This window comes from Artibeus jamaicensis, unplaced genomic scaffold, assembly GCF_021234435.1.
Source record: "Artibeus jamaicensis isolate MK-2021 breed Jamaican fruit bat unplaced genomic scaffold, CSHL_Jam_final contig_1015, whole genome shotgun sequence".
NCBI lineage: Eukaryota > Metazoa > Chordata > Mammalia > Chiroptera > Phyllostomidae > Artibeus > Artibeus jamaicensis.
The window spans coordinates 15,361,933-15,388,685 of record NW_026521194.1 but is presented as its reverse complement, the minus strand read 5'-3'; the positions used below and the strand labels follow the sequence as shown (position 1 = coordinate 15,388,685).

Here is a 26,753-nt window from a genome sequence, read left to right as displayed (position 1 = left end):
AATTCCATGTTTCCTCTGCTCCTGCTTTTGTTTGCTGCTAGGTGTTCACGCGGAAGCTGGAGGAAGTAGGGCGGGTTTTGTTTCTCATCTCCCTGACCCAGAAGATCCCCACAGCCCACAAACAGTCTCACGTCTCCATGCTCCAGGAAGACCTCCTCCGACTGCCCTCGTTCCCTCGAAGTGCTATTGATGCTGAGTTTTCACTCTTCAGTGATCCTCAAGGTATCGAGACCAAAGCACTTCCTCTCATGCCCTTGTTTTGAGAGGGATGCCCTTTCATCCCCTTGGCCAGGGAGCATCTTCATCAGCAGACAGTTCTGTAAGCTAGTCGTTCTCTGCCCTGTGTGTGCATCATGATCACATGGAGGACTTGATTAAACACAGGTTGCTGGGCCCCTCCCTCCACCCCCAAGTCTCTGATTCAGTGGCTCTGTAAGGGAGCCCAGGAACTTGCATTTCTAATAAGTTTCCAGGTAATAAGGATGTTGCTGTTCTGGGGGACCAAACTTTGAGACCACTGCTCCAGCAGATTATAAGCAGCTGAAGGAAGCTATATGATGTTGTTAGGTTGCCTAAGGTAAAGAATTGGTGTTTATAGGAAGCTCAAGAGGAGGCAAGACTATTTTATAGTGACTTTATAGTGACAGAGATCAGGACAGTGGTTGCCTCTGGTTCTGGGGAATGGATTTGCTGGTAAGGAGAATAAGGGGACTTTCCGAGATGATGAAATAGTCTTATCTATTGATTTGATGGTGAGTACATGGGTGTGTCTTTTTGTGCAAACTCATTCAGCTCTACGTGAGATCTGTGCCTTTTACTCTATCGAAATTACACCTGAACTGAGAAAGAGAGAGAGACAGAAAGAGAAAGAGATACACTGTGAAACCTCTCTGTTCCTCAGTTACTAGGGACCATTTACTTAAATGAGTACAACCTGTGCTCAGTGACTTCATCCACAAGTTGCAGAGCAGCAGTGGAAAGAGCCCTAGTCTGACCAGGACTTAAAAGAATGAGCAACAGTTCCAACCCTGCCATTTCTCTCTGAAATAATTTTCCTCAAAGCCACAGCTTCTCCTCTGTCCACCCACAGTTGAATGGGAGAGGTAGTGCTGAAAGCCCTTTGAGAACTCACGCCAGCAGTATTGTGTTTCAGCAATAGATCGTCACACCCCAGAGGTGGAACAGATGGAAAACAGCAGCACCCTGGGGTGGGATTGCCCTCTCACGCTTACAGGATCGGTGAGAGGCTAATTCTGTTTCTACTGTTTCATGTTCTCACAGCTGGGAAGGAACTGTTTGGCCTTGACACTCTTCAGAAAAGCTTGTGGATCCAGCTCCTGGAGGAGATGTTCCTGGGCATGCCGAGCGAGTTTCCCTGGGGAGATGAAATCATGCTTTTCCTCAACGTGTTTAACGGAGCTCTGATCCTCCACCCCGAAGACAGTGCCCTGCTTAGGCAGTACGCGGCTACCGTCATCAACAGTGCTGTGCACTTCAACCACCTCTTCTCCCTCAGCGGCTACCAGTGGATTCTGCCCACGATGCTGCAGGTGCCAGGCTCTCTTCTCCTAACCAGAATACTAACCTGAGTACCGCTCATCTAGCAGGTCTGCAAGACCAAGACTGAAATTTTTGAATGAATGACAGAGTTGTCTTTTTTTGAGACCGCAGAAAGCACCAAATGAAATCCCTCTAAAAATTTGCAAGATGCCCCAGACCTGGAATATGCTTTTCCATTTCTTCTAGGCCAGTGATTCTCAAAGCATGGTCTCAGTACCATTAGGACCAGCACCACCTGGGAATCTGTTAGAGATGCATGTTCCTGGGCCCTGTTCCCAGACCTACTGAATCAGAACCTCTGGAGTCCGGGCCCAGTAATCTGTGTTTTAACAACACCTCCAGGTGGTTCTGATGCCTTAGACTGTTTGAGAACCATTTTTCCAAGATATGGCCAGTGTTTAGCTGATAACTTCTCCAGAAGAATATCTGACTTCTATCTAAATAGAGATTTTCATTTCCATTGGATTTAGTATGTGGGGATTGAAGGAGGTGAATTTAGCAGGAACAATTTCTTTTTACTCATGGCTAATGAGTATCTGGCCACATTTAGGGGTACTGAATAAGGCCTAGGGGTGTGCCCTAGTTCTTTATTTTATGGAAGTTTTCAATAGAAGTTATGAAAGTATTACATGCTTGTGCAAAGTGGAGTTCACTCAACCTATGGGGGCAAGAAATTTACTTTTACTATATTACCAGGGCTCTCTGTCCTATTTTTAAATAGTTGGAATTTTCTCTATTTTTATAACACTTTACTGACTAGTAAAAACAGTGTGCTCATTATGAAACTCAGAAGATACAGAAAAGTTGAAAGAAGAAAATAAACCTCACTCACAGTCCTTCCTCCTACAAGGCTCTTGTTTATGCTGCTTGAAAATCCCGGCACTCTGTCCTGCCTTTTGTAAAAACCAAAAGTTGAAGCATACCATATATCCAAGTGTGTTACCCACTTCTTTCATGTAAGACTAAGAACACCAAGGGTATTTTTTTCATAGAGCGACATTTAGCACTATGTCATTCTAAAAAATAACTGCATAGTACTGTGTTATGTGCGTGTGCCATAATTCACTTAACCAGCCCAAATTTATGAGTAATTCAAGTTGTTTCGAATTGTTCACTATTATAAGCAACCTTGCAGCAGGGATTCTTGTATATGTGTTATTGTACATTTGCCCAATTCTTTTCTTGAGATAAATTCCTAGTCACAAATTTCCTGGGGGGAAAGTATATTAATATTTTTTTTCAATTTTTATGTACATGACCAAATTTCTTTGAAGAAAGCTTATACCATTTTGCCTCCCCTCAACCCGTTAATGAGAGTACCCACTTTGCTCCATGCTTTCCACAGCCGTGAGGCACTTTCTGAATATGTGGCACCTTTCCACAGGTGTACTCTGACTATGAAAGCAACCCCCAGTTGCGTCAAGCCATCGAATTTGCCTGCCACCAGTTCTACGTTCTCCACCGGAAGCCCTTTGTGCTCCAGCTGTTTGCTAGCGTGGCCCCTCTGCTGGAGTTCCCTGTGAGTACACTCTGTGGAAATAAACAAAGACCAAGCACAGGAGGAAAGCAGGGGCTCTTTATTCACTGCTTACTACAGCAGGGGCATCAGCCACCACCACTTGGGTTCTGGCAGAGACTCAAAAGCAGACAGAGGAGTGAGAAAACTTTATAAGGAGAAAAGGGAAGGCTTTGGGTATGCCCTGATTGGAGGCTGATGTCCCGGGAAGGTCTAAGTGGGCTGACAAGAAGCAGGAATCCCATGTGATTCGTTGGGGGTACATCTTGGCTTCCTGTGATTAGTCCTAAACTGGAAACAGGAACTAGGATTAAGAAAGTTGTCCGTTATTAATTAAATCCTGGCTATTTGGGGGCCCTGGGGGGACAGGGATTAACATTTGCTTTCCACTAAAGCTGATACTCTGAGTTCCAACAAGGGTGACATACTGCAGGCTGGCTTCCTGGGCTGGTTTCTATAGACAATGGGTTTAGGTTGGTTTTCTGGGCAGGTTACTGCAGGTTGTGGATCAGAGTTCTGTTTTTTACATATGGCTTGGCCATTGCCCATCTGCATAATCAGTCTCTCAGGTACCTTCCTTCAGCCAATGGGATGCGAATGCTGTAAATCCTTTCTCTTTCAACAAGAAAATCATTTCAACCCTCATCTCAGCCCCTAGAATGTAAATAGACCAACGCTTGGGTTTTTTACGCTCAGTTAATGAAAGGAAAGAGAATAGAAAATGATTGAAAGCAGAGTTCCTGATTCTCTTTTCTTTCTGTCATTCTCTAACACATACCCATTCTCTTTTTCTTTTTCTTCCAAGTATTGGTAGCATATCTCATGCCATACATGGATGTGTTTTACTAGTATGTATCTCTACCCCATCCTGCAATAGAAGTTAAGCTCCATTACAGCAACACCTTTGTTTATTGTTTACTTTTAGTTGTTTATATGATTTTTGTTCTTGTTTTGCTATAACCTCAGTACACAGAATGGTTTCTAACAGAGAATAGGAATTTAGTAGGGAAATGTTATTTTAATGAATGAATGAAAACCCTTTAAATAGATTTGAAATGTTAAGAATCCCTATTTTGGAGATTCGCTATCACATAAGATTTATAAAATTCCCAGAGCTGTTGGAATAAAGCATCTGTTACTCTAAACATATTCAAACTACAGTATTCAGCGAACCCATTATAAAATTTGCCTTTGCAAAAGCTGAATCCTGTAATTGCAGACCAAAGGAGCCGCTGGCAAGAAGTTTTCTGGCAGCGGGCATATTGCTACATTTTTATGAGTTTCTACAAATACCGCTTTTGTACCAGATGAGCATTTAATAGACCCCATAAAAGTCAGACGTGCCACTCCAAAACCACACAGCAGCACGGCTGGGTACAGGTTTATGTAAGCCGGATACCAGATCAATGTTGTCATTACTAATGGTGGCAGTGTCTGTGAGAGTCGTGCTCCTGACCACACCATGTTAGTGCTCACATGGGAATCAATACACTGAAACTGCTCTCTTCACACAGGATGCCGCCAACAGTGGGCCCAGCAAAGGCGTGTCAGCCCAGTGCCTGTTCGACTTGCTGCAGTCGCTGGAGGGGGAGACCACGGACATATTAGACATCCTAGAGCTGGTCAAAGCCGAAAAGCCCCTGAAGTCTTTAGGTAGGAGCAAAGTTTGCCTTGACTTTTTATTCTCTTTGTAATTGTTCTTAAAAAAATAATTACCTGTTCAATGTGTTGAACTAAACAAAAACAGCAGAAATAAATGGAACAGCAGTGTGTGTATGTAATGAGTACATTTTCCTATCTCCTGTTTTTCTTCAATTTCTTGTAAATCCTAAAGAGTAAGGAAGTCTCCGCTATGAAAATTGTGTTAAAATGTTGCTTAGTAAACAACTATTCTAGTAGTACAGTTTTCAAAAATTGGGTTTTCTTGGGCAATTCTAAGTGAATAACCCACCAAAGTGGTCTTTCATTATCATGGATTATTAAAAGTCATGCATGACTTTGAGCTATCCAAATGCTATCTGCTAGGAGGTGAGATTTTAAGAAACTACTCCCCCTAAGATAACTTTTATTTTTCATCTTACTACTTAAGAGTTAAAGAAAATAATTTTCTGTCTCTTTAAATAGAGAAAGTAATAGTGTTCACAGTTTAATAATAAAGTCTAATGAAGAAATGGCTACAAAATCTAACTGGAAAATGTTAGAAGTGATACGTCCTTTATTACTGGCAGAATCCACTCTGATTGCATGCTTTCACCTCCCATCCCTTCAGATTTCTGCTACGGGAATGAAGACCTGACATTCTCTATCAGCGAGGCCATTAAGCTCTGTGTTACGGTGGTGGCCTATGCTCCTGAATCGTTCAGAAGGTAACTGCAACCCTTTATTCTGTGATAAGTAAACAAAGGAAAGAAAATAAATTGAAGGAATACAATGGTTGTGTTTGCTATTATCAGCCTGTAACATTCCAGCAACTAAGTTTTCCAAAACTAAACTTGGGAAATGTGCCATAGCTGAGGTTCTGGAAAATATAGTACCTTGCACTCATTTGAAATCCCCTAATTTAGAATTTGTGTAGCAGCTAAGATGTTTAGTCTTCTTCAGAGAATATCTTTACAGGTAATACAAATTAATAGCAAATAAACTTTTTGAACAGACATTTAATTTATTTAAGGAAACTCTTTTTGGAAAGCAATTAAACTGTCACATGAAGAGCAAGGATATAAAGCTTGTCTGTGAATTTGCTAAATGTGAGGAATTTAATAGACCCACATAGAGTGCCCTACCAATTCCAGGATGTTGACTGCTCTGAGTTTTACACTGAGCTACAAGTTGAACACCAATTTTATCTCTCTATTAAAATTGATCTTAAAGGCAGAGATGAATGAACCACAGATAGCCTCCTTATATGTAGTATAGCTCCTTAAAAACCCTGGAACTGCATTCCTTTAAAATGTTCTGTAGTTCTGGTTCAATAAACCCTTTGGGCTCTCCAATTATATCAATGTTAGGCAATCCTTCCCTCTCTATTTCCCAATCTATCTTGATCTTTTTATATAATACCTAACCTGTACATGAGGCACTAAATTCTATGCTACCATATTCCTGGTATGTCTGTATATACCTTCCAGTGTCCAACATGGTGCTTTATTCCATGGAAAAAATAACAATGAACATTTATGAAATGAATAAATCAAACAACGACCAGCTGTTGCAATGTTCCTATTTCTGTTATGTGTAATTCCTTCCTTGACAGCCCTTTGTGGCCAGGTAGTTTGAGAAAGAATTGAGGATTAGCCATAAACCTCATACAACTTTTGCCTCTGTGTTCTCTTACTTTTGGGGAAAACATAAGCCGATAAACTATTTCAGGGTGTTGCTCCTCTGTAAAGACCGTGAGGCCCAGGTTGGGTCCCATCTTTCTCATGTAAGTTCGAAGAACTAAGACAACAAACCCCTGTCACAAACCCCATGAGTATAAATTCTGTCTATCATCCCAATATCAAGATGCTGGCTCTGACCTAGCCCAGAGTCGCCTCCATTAATCCACCTCCTCAGATCATTAGTTCAACCTCCTCATGTTCCCGGGGTGAGCAGTGACTCTGACTCCGCCTGAAGTGAAAGGGAGTATGACCAGGGCCGCTCATGGGGAAGGAGGCTGAAGAACTAGCACCTGTCCATGCAAACCAGTCCAGTTGCAACCTCATGATCGAACCTGTCCTGAAACATCTATTAAAGCAGCTGATTTAAGGAACACTGTATAGAAGAATAAACTGATCTGAAAGTCAAATACTTTAACCTACTTGGGATGCAAAAATTGCTTGGGTCTTAAAGATTTCAAAGTCTTAATTTTCTCTGTCTAGTCACAGTCTCTTTATCATCAATTTCTTATTCTCTCATATTCCATCTTCTCCCATCTCTCATATTCCTCCTACTTGTGGTCATCAATTAGTGTAGAATAATGTTGACCCCACTATTGCAACTGTACTATTTAATCCCAGTGGATATTTTGACACCTAGAACATTTTGACTCTAACTTTATAAATATAAACATCTTCATCCTAGTCGTAAATTGTTAAGGAATTATTTTTAAAGCTAATTTCTTCATTAGTCATTGTAAGTTACAAATAAGTCATTTTCAACTTTCACTTTTTAAAATTTTACTCTATTAAAGTTGTTTTCATTGAGACTATTTTCCTTCCATGTAAAATGTATAATAAAAAAATAACTCATTATTTATTCTGGGGGGGTGGGCAGACTTATTTTATTTTGGTCTATATAACACTTTACCAGTCAGAGGTTGTCATTTTGAGCTTTTGTGTTCTGGGTTTTGATTATAATTTCTGCCCGTTTTCCCAAGTCAGATTTCAGTGTTTGTCTTTTCATTTCTCCAAGCTCTTCAATATGACACAGCCAACGAAAGTAGACTGTAAAAAGTGACTTGGTTTCCTTTCTGTTGCCATAGTCTCCAGATGCTGATGGTCTTGGAAGCTTTAGTCCCGTGTTACCTGCAGAAGCTGAAGAGGCAGACGTCACAAGTGGAGACTGTTCCCGCTGCCCGAGAGGAGATCGCCGCCACGGCTGCTCTGGCGACATCGCTGCAGGCCCTGCTTTACAGTGTGGAGGTCCTCACCAGGTAATCAGATTGGCGGGAACACCCACAGCCTTAAACCAAGTGTATCTACCAAAAAGATGGAGAAAAGGTGTGATGGCTAAACATTTCTAAAGACTTTATTTACAGATATCTGCCGAAACTCAGTCCTTTATGGCTTAAAAGTGCAAAAATTTCCTAAGTTGTTAGGATAAATAGTGCTAAGTACTACTGCTGCTACTACTACTATTATTATTATTATTATTATTCCATGATTGCTAAACACACATTTGCATGTAATTTACTGAGCATCTGTGGCAGTTTTAACCTAGTGCTAAACAAATCTCTTGTAAAAGGGCTAATTTAGTGAATGTGAAAGTGTGATCAACATTTTTATTGGCTCTCATTTGATGAAAATGTCTGCAGTTCCAACTAGGTATTCTTTTAGTATTTTACTGTTTATAACAAGGCTTTTATTGTAATTTCAAGAACTACATAATAAACAATTTACAAAATTGTATTCTAATGCCATAATTAATAAATTCCCTCTGGGATAAAACTCATTAGTGCTGAGAAAGAGGGCTGAGTAATTCGGGACCGGAAAGGTAAATTGTCATCAGAATTTAGCCCCAACTGAAGTTCCAAGAAGTTAGTCCTATCACAAGATTTTTGGGTGCAGAAGCAGAAGGCATTGAGAGACCAAATTTAGGGGTGAAGGGGCCAGGGCAGAGACAAAAGACTGAGTGAGAGGAATGGGGAAGTTGGATGTAGGACACTCTGCAAATCATTGGCTTTCCTTCTCTTTTCCCATATAAAGTCAGATCCAAGAAACTATTCCTCCCTGGAGTGACGGTGGGGAAGCCTTCTTCTGGGGGTTGGTGTCTTTGCCCCTCCATTCCATTTGGCCACATCCTCAGCCTAAAATTCTTTCTGTGATTTACCCCCACCAAAAGGTACAACTTCCCAGCCCTATCATGCTCTGTTGATGACAGAACTAATCCTTCAGTCCTGGGAGGCCTTTTTCCACATGCACCAGCCAGTGGGAGAGGGAGTGAGGTCGTGATTCATTAAGTCAATATATGTTTAGTTTCTCATCAGGAGCTACACTGGCAACCTAGGCAAACAGAATGTAGCTCAAAAGCCTTGGGTGAACTTCCACTGCTGATGTGATAGTTCAAGCAGTTATTCTGAAGAGCCGCATCAGCCCTTCCATGTCTCAGTTGTTGACAGAGAAGCAAAGTTTACCTAATATAATACTTAAAGTCAACCCTGCAGGTATAAAACTAAATGATTCCAATCTGTTTGTAAATGTCTAAATTACTGACTTATAATAGATACTAATTTACTTCCCTGAGTAGTCTTGCGTATGACTTTGCTTAGAAAGATTCTTTTATTCTTTAGTAGTTTCTCACAAAAAAATACAGAGTGGTTGTTTATGGTGTTGGTGGCCAAAATGGTATGTGTATGTATGCTTTTAGCTTTTGCTTATTATTTGGAATGGATAACTTCCCGATACCTGTAGAATTGAAAAAGGTGCTCTTAACTCTCAATTAACATAGGCTCAGAAGTCTAATTTCATAATGTCCAGTTTGTAGTGCCATAGTTTGTCACTCAGAGACAAGTGGAGGAACTTAAACCATGGTGAGCTTATAGACCCCTTGGGAATGAATGTCCCCTTTAAAGTGCATCTCAGAACAAAGAGTAAGAGTGTGACCAAGAAGCCCGAAGCTCAGTAGCCTATCTTTTTGAGACTCTAACTTAAATCATATGTGAGCTTCAATAACTTGAGAATTTCATAAATGTTTCCAGTCCTGCTGTTGTTGTCTTGTGGTGATTGCTGTCATTGTTGCAGGCCCATGACAGCCCCACAAATGAGCAGGTGTGACCAAGGTCATAAAGGGACCACCACAGCCAATCACACCATGTCGTCTGGGGTGAACACCAGGTAAATCACGGCCGTATTCTTCTATGGTCTCTCAATTTCACAGCCTGAATCTCCACCGTCGGGCGTGAAAGGAATCCTGAAAACAGTCGATAGAAAGTGTGAAAATGTCCAAGAGAATAAAGAAGATGGGTGCTTAGAGTTCAAGAAAATACCGAGGCTTCCTTTGAAATTGTCAAACAGCAGTCCAAGCCACCTTCATGAATTGGCATTTATATCAGTTTATTTGCATGAACATGCAAGATATTCTCTGCCTCCTGGGTGGTCTTTGAGCTATTCCAGTGTTGTTTTGTTTGCTTCCAAGAAACAGGCAAATAAAACAATAATAATCAGGAGGTGGTTCCTCATTCCCAGGGCAGTTATTCAGAGTTGTCTTCCTTTCATCTGGACAGATTTGCACAGATATTTCATCCAACCTGACTTAGGTCCTTCAGTGGTGCTTTCAGGGTAGATGACTTAATCTCCTTTCCTGTTTTAGCGTAACTCAGACATTGCCTGTACTTTACCTGCTTCATTCTCTCTGTGTTGATCTCTAAATAGTCTAACACACAAGAGCACACAAAAGTTTAGTTAGCGTCTCCCTCCGAGGAAAAGTTAAAACAGGGCAAACCCAAAGTCAGTTAGTGAGAAAGTTCTTTTTTCTTAGTGTGGAATAGTTAGCAGAGAGCTCTTAAGGAGAAAGGAATTTTCCAGTTTTTCTGAAGCACATTTTTAAGTGTGTATCATTAATTATGTAAAGTTAATTTTCTGCTTATCACATATATTTATATTAAAAACAAGACAAATTCTGCCCTGGGTGCTCTAGCTCAGTGGAGTGAGCATGGGCTGTGAACCAAAAGGTCACCAGTTTGATTCCCAGTCAGGGTACATGCCTGGGTTGTGGGCCAGTTCCCCAGTAGGGGGCGCTCAAGAGGCAACCACACATTGATATTTCTCTCCTCTTTCTCCTTCCCTTCCCCTCTCTCTAAAAATAAATAAATACAATCTTAAAAAATAAAACAAATTCCAAACCCCACTATAAGTCACCTGACGTGATATGAACTCATGCCTCAATTTCTTATATTGAGAAAAAATTATTATACTTTAATGACATTTAGGGACTAGGTTCAACTACTTCATGAAGATACATAAAAAGAGAAGGTTTCTAAAGTCCTAATGTCAATCAGCCACAAAGCAATCTAGCTCCACAACTGAAAGGAAGTCAATCATATTTCTTCCTCTGATCGCCTAAACCAAAGCACATGGTATTAAAACTATAACTTAGATTCATTTAACTTTGAAAGTTTTTAAGAATTCCCTTATCAGCTCCATTTCATGACTTTGTATGTGTTTTTATAGTTTCTGTTCTTCTACAAATTTAATGGCAATGAAACAGCGTTAAAAGCAACTATAATTGCAGCCTATGTGGCAGCCAAATAAAAGATAAAGATTTTATATTTTGGGAATTGCATGTGTGTATTTGTGAGTTTATCAAAATGCACAGCTTCAAGGGCTTCTCAGAAGAAAAGTCCTTCAGAAGCACCACCACAGGCCCTCTGTCGTTGATCTGATAGTAACACAGACTGTTTTTCTGACTCTCAGGTACCAGGAACCAGGCGCCAAACTGCACTTCATCAGGTACAGAGAGGCAACCCTAATGACGTACTAATTCTGACATCTTTTGATGATTGCCTTTGAGCTGGGTTATAGTTCTGTCAGATTTCATTTATTTAATGCATGTATACTATTTCCAGGTAAATCCTCAGGCACTGTCTAATGCAAAGCAACTACAATTTGGGATGGTGATCTCCTCTCTAGGATGATAAACTTCCCTTATCCTTCAGATGGGCTTTTCTTAGGTCTGGCCCTGATTCATTAACTTTTATATAATGTGAGGAATCTTATCTTTTTCTTCAGTGTGATGCTTTTCTCAGAGTTGCCATGCACATACCTATGCAGGCCCCCAGTTAACCTTTTGTAATTCCCCAGGGAAAACCTTCACCTGCTAGAGGAGGGGCAAGGCCTTCCCAGAGAGGAACTGGATGAACGAATTGCTCGGGAGGAGTTCAGAAGACCCCGGGAGTCCCTGCTGAACATTTGCACTGAATTCTACAAGCACTGTGGGCCAAGGCTGAAGATCTTGCAAAACCTGGCTGGGGAGCCACGGGTCACCGCCCTGGAGCTGCTGGATGTGAAGTCTCACATGCGGTACCGTTCTCACTTTCCTACTTTAGTGTAGATGCAACTCAGGCAGTATGTCTGGGTTTTGACGGGGAGCGGAGGATCTCAGAATGAGAACTGGGAATAATCAGGATGACTGGTTTCCAGTGGCTTGGGTGTGTATCATGCAGGGCCGTCTGGGAAAATGTATAAGTTCATCAAAAGGGATCTCAAAAGGGACAGAGGGAAATGTTCTTAAACACAGAAAAGTACAGTGCACATAATTGCTCCTCAAAAAAAGTGTGTGAACGAGAACTTTCATCACCTGAATTCTTGCAAAAGTAGCTTCTTCCAAATACTCTTTACTGCTCAGAAGCTAATTTTCACTAGAATTAAATGCCTTCTATTATATTACATGAAAAATGCACTACTACTTTCTGGTCCAGGCCTTGCCTTGCCCTTATACTACCTGAGGACTTTGTAATGAGCCCTGCAGGGAAGTGAGCAGATTGGTTTTTCACTATAACGTCATGCGTTCATCTGCACAGAAGCAATACTAATCTTAATCTTTATTTTTTTTTTTTACTTTTTTGCAAACTTTTAACTCTGAGCCACACTTTGCTCGGATCTGAGGTCCCCTTCACACAAACAGCACCCTGGTAAAAATTCTGAACTGAATGAGGCCAGTTATCATTTCAGAATTTTGCCCCTGGTATGCCTGTAAGAGGCCCGCAAGCCGCATCTCTGTGCGCCCATATGTCATTCATTCTCCTTCTGGAGATGCCATCTCAGTTGTTACTCAAATTATAAATGAAATCTGAGTCTATATTTTCAGATTCCTTAAAGGAACATAATTCCAAAGGTACTTCTATTCAGATTTGCTATGGTTGTAAAAGGTCATTAAAAGTCCTGGAAAAATGAAAATTCCATGGGTAACAAATTTTTCACCTGGAGAATTGGGTATATCTGTAAAGCTGAAGCTAGAGTTAGGTGCTAGCCATTTAGCAATAACATTGCAGTTTGGCAAACACACCAACTTCTGCATTACTGACTTTCTTTTTTTATAATTATCCCTTGAAATTTTTAGAAAGTACTAAGTGAGGGAATACGAGAGTCCAAAAATGTGTAAAAAACACAGGCTGTTTCTCCCCCAGGCTGCTTTCACACTGTCTGAGTGGTTGACACACACCCAGAACTCCAGAGCTTCACGTGTGTTCACACTCCCCAGTGTGCACTAATGGGGAAGACTTTATATCACACTGAGAATTTCAGCTCCTAGCTGGGAAAGGGGAGGAAAGTCTAGGGTGTTAAGATCGGTTGCCATAGCAACACAGTGCTCTTTTTAATCCATCCCCCCTCCTTTCTCACTTATCATGGGTAGCCAATCTAGGTAATTCTGCAAATAGAGCAACACCACACTCTGCGAGTTGGAAAACCACTGCTACCAATGGCCATTTTGTGGGAGAAATGGGGAAAAACATACCTAGAAGATGGATGACAGAGAGAGCGTGAGAGAGAGATCATAATCATGATCATGGGCTAGTAACTGTCCCATAACTTGACCAACTATATCTATACTACTTAAGGTACCTGGTGGAGGGGGGAGCATGAGTCATTTAGGCCTCTAGCCCCCTCTAGATGCCAAGCCCTATTAAAGGTTAAATGAGCTGTAGTTGTGACTTAGGTTGGTGCCTGGCACTGAGTTAATCAAGTGCAGTGGATCCTAATGCTGGTGCTGGACACTGAGGATGTAAAATAACATCCTGGTCCTCAGCAAGACCACAGTCCAATACAGGAGGTACACTTAAGAAAATAACTTTAATGCAGTGTTGCAAGTAATGTATGTTACATGTGCATTTACATATTTATCATTTTACAAAGTACTTGTGGCAACTTAGAAAGTTGCATAATGCAAAAGGATAGAATATACAAATTAGAGAGGCAGAACAATGTAAAAAATTAACAGTTAAATAATTGTTTGTTTTTGATAAGATTAGCACATGGACTCTATATGACTTGATCATATGAGATGCTGTTTCTTGAACCATAAATTTGACTTTGAGCTTCCGAGTTTCCAAAACAACGAGGGGGGAAATGATCAATTAAAAATCATAGTGTTAATAAGATGAAAAATAAGTAGGTATTTGGCAAAACACCACTTTTTAAAATACAAAGAAGAAATGTCTCCCGGCCAGTGTTCATGCGCAGGAAGGAGTGGTGAGACTCAAGACGTGCTCAACAACAGCCGCAGCAGATGGAGTGCCTGTCTCACGTGGCTGGGCGCCAGGCGGCACTGGGGGTTGGCACTGTGTCATAATGCAGGTTGCCAAGAGCGAACTATCTAGAACCAGGATATCTTACAGTTAGTTCAAGGCCTGGGTCTATTGCAGAGTGGGCAAAATTTTTACTGCCAGCGAGTAGTAGACTAAATGTCCCCCATTTATGCAATTTCTCACAACAAGCTTTTGACAAAAATGGGCCTCCCACAATCTCTGGCCAACAGGGCTACTGTCTGTTGCCAAGTAGGGGCAGATCCACATGCTTTGACCCTACACCAATCAAAGGGCATAATTAAGGTTTTGTCTTATCAATTAAGTGCATATTTGGGTATATGCATAAATCAGAGATAAATATATAAATTTTGGAAATGTGGGCATATAGGTCATAAGAATATATGGTGTCACTCAAGAAGAAAGAGTTGATATTTATTTTAAAAATGACATGATATAAAAGACATACTTGTAAGAAATATTTGATTTGAGCCAAAAAGCCAGGAAGCAGTCTCTACTTCTCCTGAATTTGCAGAATATGTGGTTAATTGACTGCAAGGCTCTCAAGGAAAATATTTTTTTTATTTTTAAAAAGGTTTTATGTATTTATTTTTAGAGACAGGGTAAGGGAGGGAGAAAGAGAGGGTGAAAAACGTCAATGTGTGGCTGCCTGTCGTGCATCCCCCAGGTGACCTGGCCTGAAACCCAGGCATGTGCCTTAGACTAGGAATCAAACCGTGGACCCTTTGGTTTGCAGGCTGGCACTCAATGCATTGAGCCACATCAGCCAGGGCAGGAAAAATATTCTCGATTAGATAGAGTCTCTGCTCTAAGGGAATTTATTGCCTCATTTGCCCAACCCAGAGCAGCAGGACAGGAGGGTAGTAAGATCTGTAAATATTCTCTCCTCCCCTTCCTACCTCTCTCCTACTCTCTCTCTCCTTTTTTTCCCTCTCCATCTCAATGAGAAAATCCCTTTTTGTTCTCATTGGAAAAGGAGCATAAGAATGTTTTTGTTTTATGCTCAAAGCAAATTCATTTAGTAATGTGAGAAGGGATTAGAGAAATTCAGGTAATGATTCATAAAGTGACTAAAATTCAGCTTGAAATACTGTTTTCACACTTAAGATAAATGGATAATTTCCCAGTGTTATCTGTAAAATAATAAAAGAAAAGCAACATGGACATACTCCCAGGAATAGATTCCGATCTGTCACCCACACCACCTGACAAGTAAAGAATTCTTTCCTGCATTCTTTTTTTCATTTGTGAGAAAGAGATCGAAGAAAGTACAGGCTGTTTTAAGTTATTTCTTTAAAACATGCACATTCATACACCGTTTCCATGCAGACAGTGTGAGTGTTCAGTCTGGAGAGAGAACAAATAGAAATGAAGAGACAGTGACTGTTCTTGATAATAAAGGGTTGCCAGAGAGAAGATGGATTGAATTCATGCTTCCAGGTGAAGCATAGGAAAAAAAAAAAACTAAGGCAATTTGGGGACATAATTTGAGGAGAGTTTCTCATGGTGCAGAACTCCAAAGATGGGATGAGTTGCCCTGTGCAGTACTGACTTCGCCCACGGTGCTAGTGAGTCAGGGCAATCGTAGAGTGATCAAAGAGGTAGAGACACAGTGGCTTGGCTGTGATTCCTAAACCAGAGTGCCTGGCAAAGTCTCCTGGGGAGCTCTTCGACTGTAGATCCTTTCAAGCATTTACCCGTCTCTCTCTTAGTAGTCAAAAGGAAATTTCTTCTTATTAAAATGCTGTATAGTTAATGCATGAGAGAAGGAATGATAGAATATCAGCACTGTACTACTTCTAATGGATAAATGGATCTATGTAATGAATAATGCAGCTAGCCTCACAAAAAAGAGAGACCGGGGAATCACGTAGCTCCTGATGAAAGTACACATCACCTGTGAAGTAAACCTGCCAGAAAAGCAAAACCTAATCTGATCTAGGCCCTAGGTCTTAACTACCAATGGAATTAAATATGGGGTCCTGGAATAAATTAAAAACACTATAGAGATTCCATCAGCAGAATCCAGAGTACAGGAAATTCTATAGGACAAACAGCTAATTTCTTCAACAAATAAATTATGTCAAAAAAAAGCAAAAGAGAGGGAACCTATAAATTTAAACAACTTAAGAGACATATCATCCAAGTGAAATTGATGGGCCTTATATTTTCCTGATTTGTTGTTTTTAAAAGTTTATTAAAAATACAATAAAGATGAAATCAAAACTTAAAGAAATAAAAATAAAAACTGTGAGATAATGTGCCAAAATATACTTAGTTCAGGGAGTTGGTGTGTTGGAAAGAGGGTGATTAATTAGTATGATACTGTGTGGGAAAATTTTCACTGAGGCATTTTAAGCTTGGCCTTAAAAACAAGAACATTTTAGGTTGGCAGAAATCGCCCACTCCCTTCTGAAGCTGGCACCGTACGACACACAGACAATGGAGAGCCGTGGGCTTCGACGCTACATCATGGAGATGCTGCCGATCACCGACTGGACAGCTGAGGCAGTGAGGCCAGCCCTTATCCTCATTCTAAAGAGATTGGATAGAATGTTCAACAAAATTCACAAGATGCCGACTTTGAGGTGAGGAGGCCTCCTAGCCAGCTGTTGCTAATGCAGTACTCAAAGTTAGGGTCTGTCTGTTTTGAAGGTGGTGAGTCAGTCTGGAGTTAAACAAGTGGTTTGAAAGTTTCCTGTTAGAATATGTGCATAGCTAATCAGATATAGGAATACATAAGTAGAAGGCTTATATTTTAAAGAAATAATGTATTTTTAAGTTTTTTATATTTATCTTGAAAAATTTATTCTTTTCTAAGATATTATGTTTCTTATCTGACATATGTAAGGACTTTGATGTGTATCCTTCAATTCCTTTTCAAATAAAGCAAGATATGCCTTATAAATAAAACAACTAAGGAGAGAAGAAAAACTAATTTGATGTTCCAAATATACTGTATTTAACATTGTATTTTAGGTTTCAAGGTAGAGAAATGTCAAGCTTTCTAATAATCAGCCAAGCAGTAGCTTAGAAGATCCTAGGATTGATGACAAATACCTAATTTTCACCTTCCCACCAAATTCAGGTGGTACTAAAATGAACATTATTACCACCCCATCCCCATTCAGTGATCTGAAATAACCATTGGTAGCCTTCCTATGAGCAGATACCTCTGAACCAGTCTACCTGGAGATCTGAGCCCAGTTGGGAAACATATAACCATAGTGAGCCAGTTGTTCAATTGAGAAGTGTTAATAAACCTACTAACTTGGGAATTTCAAGTTTGGGTTAGTGAGAGCATCTTCTCACTATCCCTTTTCTGTCCTTTTAAACCAAACCCCAAATCAATTTAACTCTTCCCTTAAGCATTTGTAGCTCTTAGTGTTCAATTTGTCAGGAATTGTCCAGGTTTTATTCTGTGTTCTTCTTCATTTACACAGCCCTCAAAACTTATTGAATTTATTTTTTTAAAAAATTGGAAGATTTTACTCTAATAATGAGTGGCTCATTCCTATATCCTTTTATGCCATGATGGTGAATGTCCACACATCATTCTCCGTGGCATGAAAATTTTTGTCTATAAAGCAGTCCTCTTTGCTTCAGTCCCATTGGTAGGTTTGTGCCTATGGACAGACAGCCAAAGTCTTGGAAGTCTTACAAAAGTGTGTCAAATAAATTATTTTTTATTAAATAACTTTGTATATAAAAACATTAAACATCCCCACAGGCTGATTCATTTGTCATATAACTTAGCCCATTATAAAAAAACTTCATGTTTTCTAAAAGTAGATTTCTCTGTTGATGCTTAGACCTGGTCAATTATAGGCCATTTTTGGGGGGTGCAGGTTGTGAATTTGGGGTTATCTAAGATTTAATTTTTTTCAGTTGATCTCAATTTAATAAGAGAAATGTTGACTGCACCTGACCTATGAGTTACTTGGGCACCATGAACGTCAATATATCCCCCCGTATGAACATTTCCATTTTGTCATCACAGAGCTGTTGTTTTGGTAGGAAATATAGGCTTAAAAAATCATCTCCAGGATAATATTTGAAAACAGTGTTGATAACAGTAAAGCCCAACCTGTTTATTTGGGGGCCACAAGGATGACTCTTATATGACCATCGTAGACTGGACTTACTTAATTGGGTTATGTTTACTACCTGTATTACCAAAGAAAGCAGCCAAAACACAGCATTTCTTAGAACAAGAAAGAACACTTTTTAAGTAGACTAATTTGCTCTAATGTGATCTTTTTGGCAGGAGGTAAGCCGTATAAATTCAGTTAGTTGGGGTCTAGTGTGAAAGCTTATAAGATCACCTATAGTCTCTAAACAGATTTCAGAAATGCAACCTGGAGTCCGATGAGTTCTATTGGGTTGGGAGAAGGAAGGGAAGTTAAGGGGAAAAAGGGGGAGGGATTTGGAGGAACAAATAGGAAGGACACAGGGACAAGAACTAAGGGGGGGGGAGGAAATGGGAGGGAGGTGGGGAGCAAGGGGCAGGGGAGGCTGGGATGGGAAAAATAGACAAAAAACTGTACTTGAAAAATAACTAAATAAAATTAAAAAAAAAAACAAAAAAAACCAGGTTTGTTACTTGTGAAAAAAAATAAATAAAAATAAAAATTACATAAGATTTAAAAAAAAAAAAAAAAACGGTAATTTCCTGCCCTTTCTCAGAGTAAAACCAGGAAACTGTAAATACAACCCATTCATCATCTGTTTTTTTCTTCAATAGATTTTGTCTCGTTAGTCGAGTGGGGCAGGAGTGCCTCTGCCACCTTTTCAGTATCCTCTTCCCTTCCCAGAGTGCTCTGTGCTTTGGAACAACATGGGTAAACCTCATCCCCTGCGAAGCACTTTGCCGTCTCAGACGCCCATCCTGTCTTAGATGGCGTCAGGATCACTGTCTCATTCACTTGTTTCGGACTGTCTCCAGAAGGGAGCCAAGCTGCTAATGGCTCCTATATTGTATTCCAGGCGACAGGTTGAGTGGGAGCCTGCCAGCAATTTGATTGAAGGGGTTTGTTTGACACTTCAGAGGCAGCCAATCATATCCTTCCTGCCTCACCTTAGGTCACTGATCAATGTCTGTGTCAATCTGGTGAGTAGCCAAGTGGCAATCTTATGAAATTTTGCAAAACTTAACTCTGCTATTGACTTCTCTGAATTGAAGATTTACAGCTCAACCACTTTGTGCCCCTACCTACCCATGAAAACAGATGGCTCAGGTGACACTGAAAATAGTGAGGTACATTTCAAGGTGGTGCGTGGGGAGATCCAGGGGCCCATCCCTGTGCAGACGGGATTTTGGAGTGCTGCTTCCCACGCACTACTCTGACAATCCACCTCTTCAAGTTGCGCTGAGAGCTGAGGGCTGCCAGTTGGAGAGTGGGGTGGCGGAGACGGGGAGACTACACAATCGGCTAGTGGTCGAGGTAGTCCGGGGTGGGGGAGTGTAAAATGAAAAGAGGATTTTTGTTTCTTTTGTAGTGCAAAATGACACTATGAGTTGGCCAGTCTAGGATTTGTGTGAAGAAAAACAAATTTTCTGTGATTTACGTAATATCTAGAGTCTGGTCCTGACAAGGTTTTGTACGATGTGGAAACCATGGTAGAGCATTTCATTCAATGTGATCTGTTGCTTAACTTAGTCCAGCAACAAATCTGTAGCTGGAATGCCTTAGCGCAAGTAGAACTGTTGCCATCCTCATTGTTGTCAGTATTTGCTCCATCCAAAAATGTTGACTGTGTTCCTTTGAATCCACAAGTAAGTATGTGTAGTCTCTGGATTAGAATAGTTTTTGGCCCATCTCTCATTATTTATGTAGTTAGTTGTAGACAACATTCTACAAAACCTTGGTTGAATCCAGTATAACATTCGATCTGACTCCAGACATTACATGCCTTCAGAAGAAAGCAACAAGAACATATTGAAAGTAACATGCCCAACCTTCAAATTACTATTATTATTACTATTATTATTAAATGAGACTCCCTTACAATGGTTGCATGAAATTGCAATAGTCAAGGCTGGTCATGTGCTCTGTTTGTATTTCAGGTGATGGGAGTGGTAGGACCCTCCAGTGTTGCTGATGGATTACCCCTTCTTCATCTCAGCCCTTATCTCTCACCACCTCTGCCCTTCAGCACAGCTGTTGTCCGGCTTGTAGCATTGCAGATACAGGTGTGACTGCCTTACCTGTTTGTCACGCTCATTAAGTTGCTGGTTGAGGCACCGGATCATGGTGTTCTCTTTTTGTTTTCTGCAAAGGCTGGGCAAAACCTGTGAAACAGAAGTGTGAACATCTCCAAACTTCTATGGGTTTGGAGCTTCAGCCCTGAGCTTGGCCCTAAGTTGTGCTTCTGTAATTCTTCTTGAGATCTCAAAAATAGCAGAGTCATTTAATCTTGCCACAACCTCGGGTACCATGTCAGTCATTTGAAATGTTGCAGGTACCTTAGGAAAATGATGGCTCACAGATAATCAGCACACAATTATTAATTAAAAGAGACAATAATATTCAAAGTCTGGTTTTAAATTATTTGTAGAAAGAATTACAATATAAAATTCTTTCAGATGTTATTACTAGACTTTGAATACTTTATTTTTTTTAATGATTGTGGATTGAATATTGTGAGTACTTTATTAATTCTTCCACTGTTTTTATTTCTTAAAGTTAAAATAATCATTCCCAAGGCAAAATGTGCAAAAGGCAAATTCCCCTGCCTATTTCTGTGTATTACCCAGTTTTAGTGAGTGATAAATGGTCATAAAACTCTGTAACCAATGGCAAGTATACCGCTGTTATAAACGGATAACTGACCCATCCACCTTCTGACAGCTATGCTTGGTGGTCCATCATCCAGAGAATGGGAAGATGATAGAAAAGAACTTAAGTAAGGACTGTGGCTGCCATGCAGAAGGGAAACAATGATGCCCCTAAAGCAATACACTTTAATGACTTGGGTACAGAGACCATTTCTTTCTGTCTGTATTGCTTACTGGTTTCTGGCTTGGAGAAGGGCTTGTGCAGGGGTCAGAGAACTTTTAAATAACTTCCCATTGGAACAGGTGGCAAATTCTCATTTTCTTCCTTTCCTTTTGTCTCTGAAATATTTATTGGTGGTCCCATGGAGAAAATTAATGGGGACATGTGGTTCTTTTGTACCAGACCATAATTTTTTGCTTAATATTTAAGATGTTACTGGTTTTTAGGTATATAGCTCTGAATCATGTCAAGGAAATAATGGTAAAGTATCAGTTCTGAGTGAATCCTGTATGCAGCATGGAAGACAATTGAACTCATAGTTTACAGGAGCAACCGGCAGGGAGTCACCGTCTGGGTCCTGCTGTGTTAAAACGGATGTATGGAAAGGGTGCGGGGTCAATTAATCTCTTTTTCTATTATTGCTGCACAGGCTTTAAAAGAAGATTTCCCTTTAAGCCATGTGATCTCCCCATTCACCAATCAAGAGCGAAGGGAGGGGATGCTTTTAAATCTACTCATCCCATTTGTGCTCACAGTAGGATCTGGAAGCAAAGGTCTGATTAATTTAACTAAAGGAAATTTATCATTATTGTTTTGTTTTCTTAAGTGCCAGGTTTTCCTTTCTCTTTCTTTTTTCCACAAAGGCTATCACTGATGTCCATCTGAATGATTTAAACAGGGTTACCTTAGGAAATAGATTTCTTTTTCTTTTTTTTTTTTTTTTCACTTTAGCTACCCTGGGTCAAGCATTTCTCTGCTCAACTCCTTTGAAGATATATCGTATTTAAAGTCATTTCAGTACAGCAAAAATCAGGAACCCATTGTTTCAATTAAGAAAGGGGCATTAATGAAGTACGGTATAATGTGAATGGACAGGTGCATGGACTTTATAACCTACTGCCATTGGGTTTAGCATAGTCTTGCCACAGCCATTAAATTCTAATATATTTTCACTACTGTTCTTCCTTGGGGGATTTTTCTTTTAGACAAATTTATATCCAATGTAAAAACTGTACATTATAAGTTTTGAGCAGGAAAAAAAAGGAGATTGAAATGGTAAGGAGGATATTTGGCTAAGCAACACAGGTCCTTGGGTGCTGAATATGGAGAAGACAGAACCAGGAACACTGTTACTGTCCATAGGAGAAGCTGTACTTTGTGGGGAAACACCTGAATTTCTAGTTTGGAATTGGAGAGAGAGCTGAATTTTTCTGTGTCGGATGTGGAAAGTCTACCTCGTGACTTGCTCTTCTTTCCGCCCCCCTTTTCCGAACTCTGTCCCTCAGACAGCCCGTGGCTGGAGCAGCCTGAGGTGCAGCTGTTACTGCAGACAGTCATTAATGTGCTCCTGCCTCCGCGGATCATCAGCACGTCCAGGAGCAAGAACTTCATGCTGGAGAGCTCTCCTGCCCACTGCTCCACCCCGGGAGATGCAGGGAAGGACTTGCGCAGGGAGGGGCTGGCGGAGTCCACCAGCCAAGCAGCATACTTGGGTGGGTACTTTCTCCATCTCCCCTTCTTTTTCTCTCTCTCTGGAGACACAAAGGCATACATGTATGTATATGTGTGCATGCATGTGTATGTGTATAAATATACATACATACTTATTTAGTATGTTTCACTTTGACTCAAAAATATTTTAAAACACCTCAATCAAGAAAGTACTTAAAGAATCTACTTGAACAAGTAAGAAGCATCACCCTTGCAAAAGAATCTGGTTTCCCTCAATAAATCTTTGCCAGAGAACAAAGTACATTCATATCTGTGCTGCCTAGATTACTTGGTCACTTTGCTGAGGGTGTCTGGGCCTGTCACGAAGGCATCTGCAGCAAGAATTCCTCCTTGCTGACGAAGTATGAGATCACTAATGAGGGTATCATCAGTGGCTGTTATCAGATCTCGTCCAGGCTAGTGTACAAGGACGCTGCGTGGCACAGCTCCAAAGTAAACTGACTGTCATCTGTGCAAATGGAGCCCTGGGCTGGGCAGTCCACCTCCTGTGCAGCAGGACCTGTGGCCTTGCCCTGGCCAGTGTGGCTCAGTTGGTTGGAGCATGATCTTGTAAACCTAAAGGTTGCAGGTTTGATTCCTGGTCTGGGCATATACCTAGGTTGAGGGTTTGGTCCCTGGTCTGGGTGCACATGAGAGGCAACTGATCATTGTTTCTCTCCCTCCCTTCTCTCTCAGATCAATAAGCATGTCCTTGAGTGAGGATAAACAAACAAACAAAAAAGGACATGGTCTTAAAGTATATTACGCCTGCCTTCTACTAGTCATCTCCCTTATCATCTTAAATCTTTATCTTAATCTTCACTCTGGTGAGGCCGGTCAACTTGTTCTCCTGTAAGCTTGCTGGTTCCCTTCCCCTCCACTCCTACATCTCTGTTACCCTGTCCCTGCCTTGAACTTGCTCCTGACCCGTGCAACACTGGAAGGCCACTGCTGGGCCCTGAATAAACTAAGCCACAGCACTGATAATAAGGAACATGCCAGCAGGACATCTCAAAAGGAGAAAGTTGAGAACATCTTGCCTGACATTTTTCAATTCATCAAAGCAGGTCTTGGTGGGGAGTAGAAGATGAATACCTACACACCTGTAAAAACGGGTCTTTTGTGTTTGGGGTGTGCGAGGTGTTTAGGCTGCATTATAAAGGGATGCATTGGAAAATGATGCAATTGACAATGAGAATGAAAAAGGGAGAAAAATGAAACAGATGCATGTGCACAAGACCTACCCCTGTGGGGCTTGGTTGCCAGAGGCGTGAGAATATAGGGTTCAGATAAAATCTAGACTATGGGACAAAGCCCTGTGTGGGGTTTGGGATTGTACAGAGGGTGGTGGAGAAAGAAGGCTTCACGTATAAGACAAGGATAGGAGAAAACACTTCAGTGACTATTTTTAGTTCTCTCCATTTTCTGCCATTTTAATAAAAGCAACTCCTTTGGTCATTCAGCCGACCTAGTGGAGCTCCATTTTAAGTTTATTTTTACATCGATGTTGAGCATTCTTGTGTACAGCAGTATTTTCTATTCTTTACATTATATCATCAAATTGTGCCCTCGTAAGCATTCTGAGAAATAGCTATGTCATGTTAGGAGTGAAGAGGCTAAGGCCCAGAAAGGCTGAGTAACTGGCATATCAAAATTTCCAGTCCAAGCTATCTAGCAACAGAGTTCCTGCTTTGAGCCCTTGCTGTTCTGTTTCTGTGCTGGGCTGATGGAGGTGAGGCTGGAAGTAGAGTGACAGACGCCCAGAGGGAGCCAGGGGCACAGAACAGTAGAAATGTCACCAGGATCAGGGTAGGGAAAGAGGAGTGTTGCTTTTTGTTCATTTGTTTGTTTAGTTGAGGGAGAGGAATTGGAGATGAGTGGCTGCTGAGAAAAGTGAGATTTTCAGGAGGAAGATAGTTGAAGAAGAATCGTGCAAGATCTCTCTCCATGTTATACAGCATGGTTTTCTCCTGAAAAGGCCCTAAATAGATGGTAAAAGTGTGTGTGACTCTCGAGGACTTTAAGGAGTTGGATTTCTGAGTGTGTTTTAGTTGCTGAGATGGGCTTCTAAACATGTTCAAGAAGGCCTGGGTTCCCTTGTCTGTCCTTGACAGACTCCATGGGGGAGCCAGTGGCAGACCACGCTCCCACCGATCTGACATGTTTACAACTTTCTGTTGGTCTGGACCCACTGGGAATTCTGCTTTCTGAAAAAAATATATATAGATTGTAACAGGGCTGCCAGAATCTGGGAGGAAAGAGATAACGTGAAAGAAATCCGACAGGGCTCAGTAATAGTAGACATGATGTGCAATCCAGGATGTACTCAAGCACACCTATGGTTACCTCTGGGAGCAGTGCAGGGTGGGGTCCGGAGAGATCTGAGAAAAGAAAGGACTTTAAAAAAAATTAACTTTGTGCATTTCTACATTATTTTATTTTACTCTTAATAACAAGAATATATCATTTCAATGCTTAAAGAGAAATATTTTAAAACACTCATGTTTTAGTTTAGGATGTGATTGATATGCTGGTATTACCATAAAGCCACTATGATAAAACATTTGGAAAGCAAAATATTAGCCGCACATCATGTTTATAACACATTTTTCCTTTCAATTCTATGAACTGCTTTGCAATGTATTTCCAGAAATAGTAGTTAAATGCACCTAAGAAAGATATTTGTGCCCTCCAATTCAGAATCAAAGCATGTCTACCATACAAATTTTCCTGCCAGAACCCTCTCACTCAGGAGTATGTGTAAGTATTTGGAAAAATGGAGAGAGCGTAGAAATTTAGAAATGTTTCAATGCACCAAGGGCTGTGGGTGTGGGCTGCTGGGTGCGGGCAGGGGTCCTCGAAACACAAGACCGCGGGCTCATTCTTCTCTCTTCCCGCTGTGAAGCTCTGAAGGTGATTCTCGTCTGCTTTGAGAGGCAGCTGGGGAGCCAGTGGTACTGGCTGAGCCTGCAGGTGAAGGAGATGGCCCTGCGGAAGGTGGGGGGCCTGGCCCTGTGGGACTTCCTGGACTTCATCGTGCGGACCCGAATCCCCATCTTCGTGCTCTTGCGCCCGTTCATCCAGTGCAAGGTGTGCTGCATGTTCTCCTTCTAGAAGTGCAGGCTCCACGCACCTGCTGCTTGTCCAGGTTCAGGCAGGATTACAGCAGTGGTGTTCACAGGGCTCCATGACCTGTTAATATCATGACCTACTGTATAACAGCAGGACCTGTTAATATCATGCTTGATGAAGAAACAGCTCAAAAATGTATCCCACAGGATAAAATTTCATGTCAAGTAGCTTCACAGTCTGTAGAACTTTTCCTTTTCCCTACTCATCACCCCACCCCCCACCCCTGCCAAAAAGGACCAACCCAGTGGAGTGATCTGGAGAATGTTCTTTCTTTAGTGGCTTCAGGGAGATCTGATCTAAAATAAACATAAGAAAGATGGGATAGTTAACGCATCTCATGTTTTTCTTCTGAGACAGTCAATATTCTATTTCATTGTAATCTTTTATTCTGTTTTTTTTCCCTTTTACTCTTTTCATGCCCCGATTTCCTGCGGCAGTGATTAGAAGCAATGTATTGATTAAGCACTTCCTGTTTAAAGCACTATTCTACAAGTTTCTTATGGGTCACCTTATTTAATCCTCACAACCAACTATAAAATAGATACAATAATTAGCCCGCTTTCCAGGTGGGGAAGCTGAGAATCTCCGTCTTCCCTCCAGCTTCTGGCCCAGCCGGCAGAGAACCACGAGGAGCTCTCTGCACGGCAGCACATTGCTGACCAGCTGGAGCGGCGCTTCATCCCACGCCCCCTGTGTAAGAGCTCCCTCATCGCTGAGTTCAACAACGAGCTAAAAATTCTAAAAGAGGCAGTTCACAGTGGATCGGGTGAGTGTGTACGGTGTTGTCTTATTTTGTTTGACTAAGGGCACTCACAAGTTTACAGAGAATGCCAGTGTTCTGGTCGCAGCTCTTTTTGAAACCATGTGTTGTGGGTTAGCTATGTCAGTCCACCGGTACATTTGACCATGTGATCATTGTCAGCAACTAAAATACCAAGGGGGAATTATGGGAGTTTAACTTAACTCCCTTTAAAATACTTTCGCAGTCTTTATTGCAGTAGTTATGCTCTTTCTTGAACATTTAACTGTGGGGGGAAAAGTATTTTGAAATCTTGTCTTCATTTCCTTTTTGCAAAGGAGAAGGGGGCCTTGCATT

General features: G+C 41.0%; 1 protein-coding gene across 3 annotated transcripts in view; it reads left to right on the top strand.

Annotated features, from left to right (window-relative positions):
* Positions 1–26,753, top strand: part of UNC80 (unc-80 homolog, NALCN channel complex subunit) — a 180,608-nt gene that overhangs the window by 136,550 nt on the left and 17,305 nt on the right. For all 3 annotated transcript variants that reach the window (XM_037166055.2, XM_037166053.2, XM_037166054.2), the window contains 16 exons: positions 42–222; positions 1,282–1,550; positions 2,945–3,079; positions 4,591–4,729; positions 5,346–5,442; positions 7,539–7,709; positions 9,517–9,609; positions 11,188–11,223; positions 11,575–11,793; positions 16,424–16,624; positions 19,023–19,146; positions 20,104–20,229; positions 21,465–21,588; positions 22,321–22,527; positions 25,431–25,615; positions 26,258–26,423. In XM_037166055.2, coding sequence (XP_037021950.2) covers positions 42–222; positions 1,282–1,550; positions 2,945–3,079; positions 4,591–4,729; positions 5,346–5,442; positions 7,539–7,709; positions 9,517–9,609; positions 11,188–11,223; positions 11,575–11,793; positions 16,424–16,624; positions 19,023–19,146; positions 20,104–20,229; positions 21,465–21,588; positions 22,321–22,527; positions 25,431–25,615; positions 26,258–26,423 — 2,473 coding nt within the window. The remainder of the gene's footprint in view (positions 1–41; positions 223–1,281; positions 1,551–2,944; positions 3,080–4,590; positions 4,730–5,345; positions 5,443–7,538; positions 7,710–9,516; positions 9,610–11,187; positions 11,224–11,574; positions 11,794–16,423; positions 16,625–19,022; positions 19,147–20,103; positions 20,230–21,464; positions 21,589–22,320; positions 22,528–25,430; positions 25,616–26,257; positions 26,424–26,753) is intronic.